Source organism: Gopherus evgoodei, chromosome 8, assembly GCF_007399415.2.
Source record: "Gopherus evgoodei ecotype Sinaloan lineage chromosome 8, rGopEvg1_v1.p, whole genome shotgun sequence".
Taxonomy (NCBI): domain Eukaryota; kingdom Metazoa; phylum Chordata; order Testudines; family Testudinidae; genus Gopherus; species Gopherus evgoodei.
In genome coordinates this window covers 78,762,990-78,776,852 of record NC_044329.1, presented here as the reverse complement: position 1 = coordinate 78,776,852, position 13,863 = coordinate 78,762,990, and the positions used below count along the sequence as shown (strand labels likewise).

General features: G+C 39.2%; 2 protein-coding genes and 2 long non-coding RNA genes across 4 annotated transcripts in view; 2 read left to right on the top strand and 2 right to left on the bottom strand.

Moving 5' to 3' along the window:
- Window positions 1-2,792, top strand: part of CCDC18 (coiled-coil domain containing 18) — a 66,067-nt gene extending 63,275 nt beyond the window's left edge. The window contains exon 29 of the mRNA XM_030571875.1: window positions 692-2,792. Within this exon, the coding sequence (XP_030427735.1) occupies window positions 692-737 (46 nt within the window). The 3' untranslated portion in view covers window positions 738-2,792. The remainder of the gene's footprint in view (window positions 1-691) is intronic.
- Window positions 2,793-6,942: 4,150 nt separating this feature from the next.
- Window positions 6,943-13,863, bottom strand: part of LOC115655887 — a 23,929-nt gene continuing 17,008 nt past the window's right edge. The window contains exons 4-5 of the long non-coding RNA XR_004001531.1: window positions 10,281-10,420; window positions 6,943-7,029 (exon numbers count right to left, since the gene is read on the bottom strand). This is a non-coding gene — a long non-coding RNA (uncharacterized LOC115655887). The remainder of the gene's footprint in view (window positions 7,030-10,280; window positions 10,421-13,863) is intronic.
- The window catches only part of LOC115655886 (retinol dehydrogenase 8-like), a 13,046-nt gene continuing 6,144 nt past the window's right edge, over window positions 6,962-13,863 (top strand). Inside the window, exons 1-4 of the mRNA XM_030571883.1 lie at window positions 6,962-7,068; window positions 8,338-8,499; window positions 10,304-10,483; window positions 11,930-12,023. Coding sequence (XP_030427743.1) covers window positions 6,972-7,068; window positions 8,338-8,499; window positions 10,304-10,483; window positions 11,930-12,023 — 533 coding nt within the window. The 5' untranslated portion in view covers window positions 6,962-6,971. The remainder of the gene's footprint in view (window positions 7,069-8,337; window positions 8,500-10,303; window positions 10,484-11,929; window positions 12,024-13,863) is intronic.
- LOC115655888 lies at window positions 8,525-9,876 on the bottom strand. The gene is made up of 2 exons (XR_004001532.1): window positions 9,068-9,876; window positions 8,525-8,725 (listed from the first exon to the last, which is right to left on the bottom strand). It is a non-coding gene; the product is annotated as an uncharacterized LOC115655888 (long non-coding RNA).

The following is a 13,863-nucleotide window of genomic DNA, read 5'->3' as shown; positions in this document are numbered from 1 at the left end:
TAAACCAAATGAAACAGACTAGTTCACTTTCATTATTGAAGCTGAGTGAAGTGCAGAATACAAATGGCACAACTGGAGAAAAATTCTTAGAATTTTGATAGAGTTATGGTAATGTTGCTAATAACATTTATTCCTTTAAAATGTATAATCTTTATGGGTTTAATAGGATTATAAATATGAGTATTTCTTCACAAATCATTCTGCTTAATTTGTTATTTACAAGTTTGCCATTTTTGTATTCTTATCAAAGTACTGTATAAGTCAGTGTAGAGTCTGAGCAACTGTTGGATACCTGTTGACTATATATAAATATTTATTAAATATTGAGATATTTTAGTCTATGGGTCTTTTGCACTATATTATGTATCTCAGTGCTGACACTTATGAATTTCCAGAGAAGTTGTCTCTTATTGCGGTAGAAACTATTATAAAGCAACACCTATTGATGTTTCTAGGCAAGGCTGCAGGATGTGAGAAAGAGACTGTGGACATCAAATATGCTGTAACTTGTTTATTTTAATCTTTGATCAGTTCCATAAGAGAGCTTATTTAAGAGAAAAACTTTAAAGAGAGATTATTGCAAGACCACCCTCAATACAAATGGATTTTGATCTGGAAAATTAAACAAGGAAGTTGAAAGTAAGATTCTGACTACAAATACTACTTTAACTAGCATACATATCTACTTCAGGGACAAAGATTGTGAAGAAAGACTATCACTGTGTGACAAGCAATAAACCATAAGTGGAATTGTTGCAACACAGCATAGCATTCAAAGAGGAAATTTTAATGTAGTAGTGATGTACATAGTTAAATATATTTATATTGATTGTAAACCCCAACCCTCTTGTTTTTCCAATTTTAGTTTTAATATTATTGCTTTGAAATAATTTGTATGGCAACTTTGTTTTGGAAATAAAGGGTTGGTTTTTTTTTTAAAAAGTTTCCTAAAATTATAGGGATAAATTTGGGTGGTCCTTTGTGACTAGGATTTTTTAAATCAAAGTCCTTACTCTTTATATCTAAATTCTACCTGAAAGCGTTCCTGAGTCATTGCTTCATTCTCAATTTTTGTTGAGAAGGTTTTATCTTTAGTGTAGTGCAAATGTACGATTGCTGACAAAAGAGGCCTTTCTTCACACTGTCAAATATAAGGCCATTTAGAATAAAGGTTGAGCATAATATTGAGTGAAGACTTTAAACAGAATCTTGCTTGTCTCACTCCCACGAGTATGCTCATCCTTCTTTAGGGGAAGGAAACTCAAGGCCTTAGCCAACTCTTTTTGAAGTCCATGGACAAGCTCCCATGTGTTTCAGTGGAAGCAGAATTGCGTATTTAAGTTGTCTTATTTTAAATGATGAATTAATACATTAATTTATGTCTTTTGGTTTTTGGCTTTCCAAAATCTCACTCAACTTAGCCCTTACAAATGTCTTCACTATGCCCTCAGTCTCTAAAGTTTAAAAAAAAATAAAGGTGTAGGGATCATATACAACAAATCCGGGAACTAGGTGGACTTAAGGGCATGAAGTCTGAATCTCCTATGTAATCCTGAATCTACAGAGTTGAGATTCCAAAGCTTTAAAATATTAAATCACTCAATGAATCATGCTAAAAATGTACATGCGTGAAAAATGTATTAGCAAAGCTATTAGCAATGAAAGTATTTCAGAAGAGCAGAAAATAATATAATGCTGTTAAGGATTTAAGGCCCAAATGTGCATATTTTAGAAATCATTAAGGGTGCATCTCAACTAGTAAAACCAGCACTTGTATTTCAGCAATTGTGCAGGTGAAATTGCTACATAGACACAGAGCTTAGGCATTTTTACCAGTGTCAGGAAAACCTGCTCCACCAGTGCAACTACACCATTGCTGGCAGCTCCTGAAATACAGGTACAGATTTTGCCCACATAAACAAGGCCTAAATACACAAGGTACATGTTTCTACAGCTCCAGTTTTGGCTGTTTGGAAAGATTTATGCACTGTAACAAAAGGACTTAGTTTACTTTTGGAAATAACTACATTTTACATTTTTTTAAATCAAGCCATTTGTTTCCCTACAGAATAACAATTAAAATCTATTAGAACTGTCTTGGCCAGTGTAATAACTGAAAAATAGTTCAACAGATTTAAACCATTTTTTCTCTAAACAAACCAGTAGGCCTCTAGGCTAATAATGTCTGTGCTAAGTTTCAGACAGGTCTCTTTTAAAACAATAGAACTTGAAACATTTGACCTCTCAAACCAGGATTTCAAAGGGAAAGCTTAACCTGCCCTTAATTAGAGTTGCATTACCACATCACTGGAATTTCATCATCGTAGGTTGTATAAAGCCTAGCTTGCCCCTTTACGTGTGCTAAATATAAATGTGCATAAACAGCAGAAGCATTTTTGTCTAATAGCTGAATCAGCTAAATAAGTGTGAGCTGAAATTTTTTATCTGGCCATTTGGCTTGCCTAATGAAGTCAGAATCAAACCTGATAGCCAAGGTTAAATTATAATTTCATTTATCTCATTAATTTTAGATATTGTCATTATTGTGCCTTGTTTGAAAATCTAATTATTCTGCTTGTTACATTAGCAACTGTATTTTTATTGGTTTGGAAAGTAGGAAAAACCTTTGTGCCAAATGATAATTTCACTTTAGTAGGGATCTAAACAAGCCATTTCTTTATATGCCTATATAAAATGGTTATTAACGATACTGGAACATTGAGTGCACCTTTCCAAGCTGTATTAGATAATATGGAATTATTGATTCTTGTAAAATATACACAGAACAAGAATATTGTCATTCTGAATGCTTTTTAGAAGTGTAACTGTTAGTATCATTTTATGTAGCTCTAAAGTTGCAAGAGACTCACTCAAACATTTCTTACTGAATTGTAATTTATCTATTTGTTAACCATGTATATTGACATATTCTAACATTAAGGGTGGACCCATACTAAATTCCCAGCTTTAATGTCCCCAAATTTTGGAGGAATTCAGATCTAAGCCAAACCTCTGCGTGTGTGATCTTCTTTTCTTAGTCAAAGGTTTTGTTTTGGTAGTAAGATCTCAAAGCATCTGAGTTTTTAGCTTGTTCAGTAAGCAAAACGCAAAGGGCTCTTGTATCTGCATGACTGTTACAACTGTTCTTCTACACCTCTAGTCTTGTAACTTCCTTTCCTCCTCCCTTAGGTTATCTCTTTATTTTCACTTCCTCTGGGTGTGGCTCTTCTGTTCTGTCACTGAAGACTAGAGAGAAATTAACCAGAGAGTTACTTCCCCAATGTAATTCTGCTGCTATGGGGGGACTATCACCCCCCAATAAAGTACCCCAACAATTATTTGTGTTAGACTGGTGCATTGTGAACTCCCTTTCTTACAATTCCCTCTGAAATGGTGTCTTTATTTGCTTAATTGCTATTTATTCACTCAATAGCTCTTTGAGTGGCCTCTACATATTTCCACTTATAAGATGTGCTGGCCAGGTGTGGTTTAGACTGTGGAACTAGTAATTAAAATATCTAATGTGCCCCTCTCCTCACCATTTGTGAATGTTCTGAGGGCTAGGTTATAAAAAGAAAGTGTCACACTCCAGCTGAGCGCCCTCTGTTCCATTCTATCCCGTCCAGATGACAATTCAGAAAATGTTCCATGCAACAACCCAATCCTTCTCTTCAGTGCCTTTCAGACCAATACTTTAGTAGGTTTTAGATAGAGTTTTGGTACATTTTAAAAAAATCTTAATGTTACTTCCCTTATTTAGGCAGAAAAAAGGGCCAAATAATTTCTAAACAGGTTTAATTATATATCCATGAAGTTTATAATTTAGCACCAGTCTCTCTCCCTCAAGGGATTAGAGCCCATTCCACTACAGCCAGAGCAGCATCTATGGATTTTTTAAAAAACATGCCACACTCCTTGAAATACCTTACAGATTAAATTTTACAAATGCCAGTCTTACAAAACCAGTGACACAAACTATTTTTCAAAGCAGGGATTAAAAAAAATCATATAATGAAAGTGATGTTGATGAAGAACAAGTCAACATCGCTTCACATTCCAATGCCTTCAGTGTACTGGAAATTGCTTTGCAGTGATTTGAAGGACAAGAGAGTGATGAAGTGCACCATATTGCAACTTATGCACCACATTTACTGTAATTTTGAGATGTTTAATTTTATGAACTTTTCCATTTTAAATTCCTCAGTCCCTGATTAGTTTGTAAAACATGGCTATTACTATATGTAAGGCAGCTACCTTGGGTTCTATTCATACTTTCACTAGACATTATTCTCTAGACTTGGTATCCAAAACAAATGCTACATTTGGCAGGGCAGTTCTGCAGTCTCTGTTTAATTAGGACTTCATATCCTTCCTTATGAGATTACTGTTTGCTAAACTATCCCATGAGTGGAAATATGCAGAAGTCACTCATTAGAGGAAGAAATGAAGGTTACTTACCTGTGGCCATGTCTACATCTACAATTTTGCAGCGCTGGTTGTTACAGCTGTATTAGTACAGCTGTATAGGGCCAGCGCTGCAGAGTGGCCACACTTACAGCAACCAGTGCTGCAAGTGGTGTTAGATGTGGCCACACTGCAGCGCTGTTGGGCGGCTTCAAGGGGGGTTCGGGGAACGCGAGAGCAAACCGGGAAAGGAGACCAGCTTCGCTGCGGTTTGCTCTCGCGTTCCCCGAACCACCCAGCAAACCGCAGGGAAGGAGACCTGCTTGCTCGGGGGTTCGGGGAACGAGAGAGCAAACCGGGAAAGGAGACCAGCTTCGCCGCGGTTTGCTCTCGCGTTCCCCGAACCACCCTGCAAACCGCAGGGAAGGAGACCTGCTTGCTCGGGGTTCGGGGAACGAGAGAGCAAACCGGGAAAGGAGACCAGCTTCGCCGCGGTTTGCTCTCGCGTTCCCCGAACCACCCTGCAAACCTCAGGGAAGGAGACCTGCTTGCTCGGGGTTCGGGGAACGCGAGAGCAAGCCGGGGAAGGAGACCAGCTTGATTACCAGAGGCTTCCTCAGGTATGCTGGGATACCTGCTTATTCCACGGAGGTCAAGAAAAGCGCTGGTAAGTGTCTATATTTGATTACCAGCGCTGGATCACCAGCGCTGGATCCTCTACACCCGAGACAAAACGGGAGTACGGCCAGCGCTGCAAACAGGGAGTTGCAGCGCTGGTGGTGCCCTGCAGATGTGTACACCTCCTAAGTTGCAGCGCTGTAACTCCCTCACCAGCGCTGCAACTTTCTGATGTAGACAAGCCCTGTAACTGGATCTTTGCTGTGCGTATTCACATTCCCTCGCCTCCTTACCCTCTTCCTTGGAGTCCTAATTTCTAGAAGGAATTGGGATGGTTGGAGTTCTATGCCCCTTTTCATAACTTTGCACTCAGGATGTTTGCAAACATTGACAGGAGTAAGAAAGGGGGCAGAGGAGTGTTCCAACAATCATTGCTTAAGTTCCATTATCTTAAGTTGCATGCAGTCGGCACATCCCCTGAGCGTGAATAGACAGAGTCCATTTCAAACAACTGGTTATAGGTGAGTAATCTTTATATTTTAGTGAAAGACTAAAATTTATGACTATATGTGACTAAATTTTCTCCATATGAGAATCATGTTTTGTTATAAATTAATAGTAATAAAAAAATTTACTAAAAAGGAAAGGTAAAAGCACTGGAAATTCTAATGGGGAAAGGAGACAAACTGCAAATAACAAGGGAAAGCTGCAAAAATAGGGAAAAACAATAAAATGTTTTGGATGGGAGCAGAGGCAAGTGGAACGCTGGGGAAACTGAAGAGCGTTCAGTCATCTTTTTGTCTCTCTTCAAAGCCACACTCCGTGTTCCATTTCACTTCTTCCAGATGTTCTATTAGGACAGTAGTTCTCAAACTTTTGTACTGGTGACCCCTTTCACGTAGCAAGCCTCTTGAGTGCGACTTCCCTTATAAATTAAAAACACTTTTTTATATATTTAACACCATTATAAATGCTGGATGCATTTGGGGTAGAGGCTGACAGCTCATGACCACCCCCCCCATGTAATAACCTTGTGACCCCCTTAGGGGTCCCAACCCCCAGTTTGAGAACACCTTTATTAGGACTTTTAGTTGCAAACATTCAATAATATGTAGTCAATTGATATTGTGTAGTCCCTTGTATGCCTCTTTGAGGGACAAAATCAGCCCACCACTGTGGCTGTGGAGAGATCTAACTATAATTTGGGTAAGTGTTGTCCTGTTACACAAACGAACAGGGAGAAAGCCAGTATCCTGGCACAGGAAGCCTGAACAGCAGGGAACTATGCACTATGTGCACCCTTTGTACCCTAATGTGGAGGGTAGAGTTTATCTATGACTGCATGGATCACTAATCATCACTCTTTTGTACATGACTGGGGGCTATGATAGAGGCAGCAGAGTATGACAGGAGGGAGATGGTGACGACTCCTCCCTCTCCTGATATGCATAGCCTAATTATTCAACTATTTAAAACTTTTTGGCAGAAATGATTTGAAGATTTTAAAATGGATGTAATATTTCTGTTGATATACTGTACGCTGATGATCCATATAGAGACTGTTCAAGACAATATTTCACCCTAAGCAAAATGTCAGTGTGCTGTCCCCTGTGCCACTCAAATTTGCCCCAGTTGCCCCTGCATCCTGACAGAGGGGTGGCTACGCCAAATCTACTGCCCTTGGCAGCTGCCTATTTCTCCTGTACATAAAGTAGCCTCTGATCCAGATTATGTATCCATGCAGAAGCATCTGCTCCTATTTATTAGTGTCCAGTTGGAGATTATCCCCCTAATCATACAATGTCCAGGTGTGCATTTTGTTGGCTCAGTGATGCTGTAGATAAAGCATAAAGGGCCAGTAATACTCTGCTGTAGCCATGAAATTTAGGTGATTGTTCATCAGAGTAGCAAGACTTCCCACTATATCTGCTGCCATCCAGCTGAAAATAATGGCTCAGAAAACTGTACTCATCACAGGTTGCTCCTCAGGAATCGGACTCGCCTTGGCTGTAAAAATGGCCAGAGATGAACAGAAAAGATTTACAGGTAATATTTCTGAAATTAAATAACACACAGTACTGCATCTTCCATGTTGTTAGTCACTTTCATTTTGTGGTGTGACAAGAGTGGACTATACTAAGTGCTGGGTGTCTCACCGTCTGATGGATAGATTTTGACCAGTCTGTACCTGAATTCTGTTCAGCTGCCCTTCTCCACTCTTGTTAATTCTCCCTTTCCTGACAGGAAGATATCAAGCAATCAAATGTACTAATTTCTACGAACAGATGGTGATTCTGTGACTGTACTGAAATGAAATGTTTATCTGAAATTAACAGATGATAAATGTGGCAGTGATATAAAAAGGGAAACTTTTTAAATTAAAAAAAAATAATGCATTTGCAGCATGCTAAATAAACGTACCTTTTTACAGGTTAGTCCTTCTCACAGCTGCAACTAGCTTTACTTGGCACTTAGCAAAGTCTTGTTGGTGTAAATGCAATTGCTAATTTTAGAAGAAAAAACATTGTGTCTAGGAGCCCTTAATTAAATTAGCAATTTGTTTCAGAGAGGCAGGATTCAGTATTTCTTCCTTGCATTTACTGCCAGGAGGGAGGAGAGGGACAACTTGGTTCCACTGTCTTTACAAAATGGAAATATTTGCTGCAATTGCGTGTAGCTGACTAAATGAATTTAGCAATTCAGATCAGGTTTACTCTCAGCAAATGTCTTACTCACCAGGGAATGTTTGTATGGATTCATGGAAGTTAGACTAATTAGGCCACAGTAATATTAAAGCTGACCTATACGTTGATAAATATCTTGCAAAATCCAACGATTTTGCAGTCTGAGGAATCATTTGTTTCACTTCCATGTAAAATTCTGACTGCTTTTCTAAACACACTGGCTGTGATTTTCAAAAATGGGTGCCTAAAGATAGGCTTCTAATTCATTTAGGTCCCTAAATGTGGACTTAGGAGCCTAACTTTGGCACCTGTTATTGAAAATCTTGGGCTTAGTTTCTCTACCATATCTTCCCTAACTGATATAGAAATAAAAACACATAGCTATGAACATGGCTATATAAATGGTTTATTTCTCCATTCATTCCTTCCCAAAATTTCATTTAGGAAAGTTAGAAGCACTATAAAAAAAATTAAAATACATTCTCTCTGTTTTAGGTATCACCAAGATATCTAAGCACTAAAATATGGACTTAAAGGTTGTATGCACTGTAACTTGTGTCTGCTGTCATTCTCAAAGGAAAAGCTTCCTCTGCAGTTACATTTCTGGTTACTTGTTTATGATTCTTTACAGTGTATGCCACCATGAGGAATCTGACCAGGCAGGACAAACTTGCAGAAGCTGCAGGCAGAACCTTGGGTAAAACCCTGGAAATTAAACAACTGGATGTCTGCAGTGAAGAGTCTATTAAAACTTGTGTCAGTAGCATCCCTGACAGAAGGATTGATATCCTAGGCAAGTAATGAACATTAATGAAAGATGGATGAAAAGTCAGGATACATGATTTAATTTAAGGATCCTTTTAAATATTCAGAGATATTTCAGTAACATATTATTCTTTCTAAAAATGTTTATGGATTTAAGTATAAATATATGAATAACACCAATAATACTGTACACTTCTACAGTATAAAGTCTTCCATTCAAGATTCTCAAGCCATTTTACAAATACTAATTACACCTCTACCCCGCTATAACGCGGTTGTGGGGAGCCAAAAATCCCTACTGCGTTATAGCTGGGTAGCAACGGCAGGGCTCCAGCGGTGATTTAAAGAGCTCCGGGTTCTGGCCGCTGCGGGGAGCCAGGGACCTTTAAATCGCTAGCGAGCTCCGCTGCCGCAGCCCTGGGGTAGCAGCGGCAGGGCTCCAGCAGTGATTTAAAGGGCTCAGGGCTCCCCGCAGCAGCCGGAGCCCCGGATCTTTTAAAGCGCCACCAGAGCTCCGCTGCTACCACGCTATATGCGAACCCATGTTATATCGGGTCGCATTATAGTGGGGTAGAGGTGTAATTGAATTCAGGCACAAAGAGATCAAATGTCTTCTACAAAATCACACAATATGTCTGTGGCAAGGCTGAGAACAGAACTTGGATCTCCTGATTTTCCATCCTGCACTTGAGACCTAAGACCACCTCTACCCTCTGAACACAGTAGACCCCTATTTATTTACACTAACAATAGAGTGATCCTTTGTGAATTAGCAAGTAAGTGAATAAATAATTAAAAGAAAGACTAATGCATCATCAAATGCACATGGTTAATTTCTAATAAGTTATAGTTCCATTTTATTTGATACTTTACTGTAATTATCTGTAATATAATTTATTTTTACAAAATATAATATGGCAACTAACTACACCCTCAGCTTTTAAATCTTGGCTCAGAGGAAGTAGAACCTGCCTTTTTAGGGGAGATGATTGGGGAGCAACAGAACAGCAAGGTGCAAATTAACATGATTTTCAGCAAATTGCACTATGCTCCAATTTGACATTCCACTTCTTACTACGGAGTGCTCATATTATGGCACAACCACTCTGCATTTCTGAAACCACAAGCACTCAAATGGAATCTTCTCTTGACCACCACATAGTGACAAAGTTCTCAACCGATGCCAGTTCATTTAAAAAAAAAGAAACTGACATTATGAGGGCTAAACACAATGTAGACCAAAAATATCAAACAAACATACTAAGGCCTGATCCGATACCCAGTGAAGTAAACTGAGACTTGATTGGGCCCCTAATTTTTAATACTGAATTATAAGCAAATACACCTCTACTACGATATCACGCTGTCCTCGAGAGCCAAAAAATCTTACCATGTTATAGGTGAAACCACGTTATATCGAACTTGCTTTGATCTGCTGGAGTGTGCAGCCCTACCTCCCTGGAGCACTGCTTTACCGCATTATATCCGAATTCGTGTTATAGCGAGTCGCGTTATATCGGGGTAGAGGTGTATAGAGAAGTTTTTGCTCATTTTTCCCTTACCCTTTCCTGATTTAAAGAAAAAAAGTAAGGCATAAATCAGAAATAAATACTTGAGAATAGCAGATATTTTAAAATGTATTAGAGTAAAAGCAAAGACATTCCATGTCAAATATAATCTCAAGGTTTCAGTAAGAAGCTGAATAACTAATTGCTCTTATGTGTTTTAATCCCTTATTCCAGTCACTCATTTTTACCATGTGTTTCCAGTGAAAGTGACAAGTTAATGTTTATTGCAGTTACTACTCACTACTGTATTTTGAATCTGTACAGTTAGCAATGCTGGAATGGGGCTCATTGGACCTATTGAATGCCAGACCATAGATGAGATGAAAACTGTGATGGATACAAACTTCTTTGGATTGGTTCGACTCTTGAAGGAGATTTTACCTGATATGAAGAAGAGAAAGAGTGGACATATAGTTATAATAAGTAGTGTCATGGGAATACAAGGCAAAGTATTATTATGTACTAATTATTCATAATTTAAAGCTCGCATTTTTCTGAACTGAAAAATGTAAGCAATCTAGTATATTAAGCTTTTGTTTCCAGTTTACAAACATGGGCTTCAGTTCTACATTCTGACTCACACTGAGTAATATGTAAATACTCTCATTAATTTTAATGGGACAACTTGTAGTGTAAAGTACTACTGCTTGTGAGTAAGGCTGGTATATTTAGGACCATAAAAACTGTTTGAGTTTTTGGAAAGTAGCATTTTGCTCTTTTCACAATGTAAGTTCATAGGAAACTTATCTCTACGTCTCGCTTGAAAGGACTATAGAGGAAAGACAAACACATTTTAATACACTTTTTTATGCACAGATATTTTGTGAAACTACCTTTATAAAAAGCTCTGCCTTAAAAAGATTTAGTACATACGCAGTCTGTTAGTAATTCACATATTTGACACACAAAAGTATTCCAAGCAGTATATACTAAGTTGGTCTTCCAACACTGCTCTCTCTCTGCCTCCCCCCCCAAAAAAACAGAACAAAAAGATGGAATCAACAGTTCCAGACTGAAATAAATACTCTTTGATTGTTTGATCAGTGGGTCCTTTCACACTTTCATTGGAGTCCTCCATGTCCCAAGTCCTCCATATCCCAGACTGTCAGATCAGTATTTCCTTTCTGTAAGGCTTTCCTTCTTACTAGGTACCCTGGTGTTGCCACTAACCCCCAAAGGGGAACCATCAAATGGAACTCACTTTAGAGCCAGATAATGTTGCTATTAATTTGGTTGCTACATAATCTTACTTGTATGCGTAGTCTCAATAACTTTAATGGGCCTCTCACCTAAGGATTATTCATGTGAGTGGGCAGTTGTAGGGTCAAAACTTTGGCTACTAAGAGTTTCTAATGAGCAGCATGATGCTCACCATCTGTCTTAGAGGGTTGTATATTGCCTCTTCCGAGTCACCAAGAAGTGAAAAACCAAATCTTTAAAATCTTATATCTCTTGCATGCACTGCAACACAGCTGCCATGCCAAACGATAGATTGTATTACATATGTAGATCGCTGTATTAGACCACAAAATATCTAACATAAATACCGTGTGCTAGAGCCTCAGCTATGGCCAAGGAACAGCTTGAAGGCTGATCTAACCTGCGTCAGATGCCAGTGGCATCTAGGGATCATAATAGTCAGGGTGCAAAGGAGACAATCACTGCTCAGCAGGTATCCAAAAAAAAAAAAAGGTTTGGTCACCCCAGTGCATTTAGTGGGAGTGTTTTTAACATCTTCAGAACTTGAATTAGCCCAACATAAATCATGACGATTTTGTTTCATGCTCTCATAACCACAAACAGCTTATAAATTTTTTTAGGAAATATAAGCCACTCAAAAACTTAAAATGATCTTAACGTGATCTGTAACAATTTTGTTTTTGCCTTCAGGTATTTTGTTCAATGATGTTTATGCTGCATCTAAATTTGCTGTGGAAGGATTCTGTGAAAGTTTAGCCATACAAGCTCTCAAGTTTAAACTTCAGTAAGTGTTGACCCAAAGGTGTGGGCTGTATATCAGACTGTGCTTTAAAATACACCTTGAGCTAGTAGTAGTAGTAGTACAGCCATTATATAGCAGGCTCCTGTCCCGGAGAAAGAGGATGAGGAATTTTTCCTCTTGAATTGAAGCTATACATTCACAAGAAGCCACTGAAACCTTCTTATAGAAGTACCCTTGCCCTCCTCACCAATGTACTGCAAATGTTTAAATGACAAAATAAACATGACCTACAGCATTCAGACTAGGAGTAAGTTTAGCTTTGAAAAAATATATATAGCTTTCATATACATCCCTGGAAACCTGGGCTGTCATCTACAGTACTGTAGGGATGTGGTCATGTAATATGTGTGCCTCAAAGAGAATGTTTTCTCTAATCTGTACTACCCAGATACCTTTGTGAGAATGATCAATAATGACTTTCATTATAATGATTACTGGAGACGTTTATATAACAACATAGTGGTACGTAGCACTTTCAATAGTGAATAAAAACTTGGGCCTTGCCTCAAAGAGTTTGCAGTGGTAATCAAGCAAAGCAAGACAGAAAGAGGAGATGCCTACAGTCTAAGTGAATACAGCGTGAGTAGGAGGGATGCACAAAATAAGATTGTGAGGCAGCTTACATGGTAGTTCATAACTTTTGTATATCATTACTTACAATTTAATTTGAATATTTTAATGAGAATTTATTAGAGAATTACTGTGTGTGTAAATAGGTGGGCTCTGAGAAGGGGTTTAAAGGAGATGATAAATGTTTGTGGCATATAGGGTTAGAGGACATTCCAGGCATAGGAGGCAGCATGGAAGAAGAAAAAGTTTTCATGGAGAAATGTGAAATTGGCTAGTGACCAGTGATAACAAAGCAGGGTCAGCACTGTGCAGAATTTTTAATTTGGAAGTTCTGCTTAAAAATCAGTAGCATGGTATAGCCTTAGGAATAAGGGCAAAGTACAGATATTCGTTAACAGTCTAATCCAGCCACAGAACTGGCCAGAAATCTGCTGTACAAAAACTTTGTTCAATAGATAACTATGTTGTAAACAGGAAGTACTTGGCATACTTAAAACTTGAGAATGGAGCTAGAGAAAGAACTGGTGCAGGGACCTTAAGTATTTCTTAGCTTTACTATTATGCACTTCTGAGCAAATCCTGCTCCTCTTCCATAGGTCCAGTGAGCTCAACAGCAGCAAAAGTCTGGGCAGCTGGACTTTCTGACTAAACATTTATACTGTACTTTGTGGGTACCACAGAATAAGAGTGCCTTCCAGAATTATATACACCCAAGAGGTAACCAAAGAGATCTCTCTCTCTTTCTTTTAAATACTTCTACGATTATTACTGTGTAGGAGAGATGTCAAGGAGATCCATCTAGCACTTTGTCCAGAAGGCAATGAGGTTTATGATCATTTTGAAGTCTTGTTGCAGAGATCCACAGCTGCGAGCCAGCAGCTGAGAGGGCTTTGTCTCCTGCTTCCAGGGCCGGTGCAACCATTTAGGCGGACTAGGTGGTTGCCTAGGGCACTGAGATTTGGGGGCGCCAAAAAGCGCCCCCAATTATTTTTTGTAATGGTTGAGCAGCTGCTGCTGCTGGGACAGAGAGGGAGTCTGAGCTGCTGGTGGAAGCCCACAGTCCAGGGTGTCCCCTGGGTCAGGGCGCCGCTGTGGCAGCCGGCAGCCCAGGGCGTCCCCTGGCCCAGGGAAACCCCGGGCTACTGGCTGCTGTGGAGGCGCCCTGACCCACAGCAGCCGGCAGCTCAGGGTGTCTCCTGGGTCAGGGCGCCACCAGAGGGGGCGGCAGGCAGCTCCCGTGGAGCTGCCACAG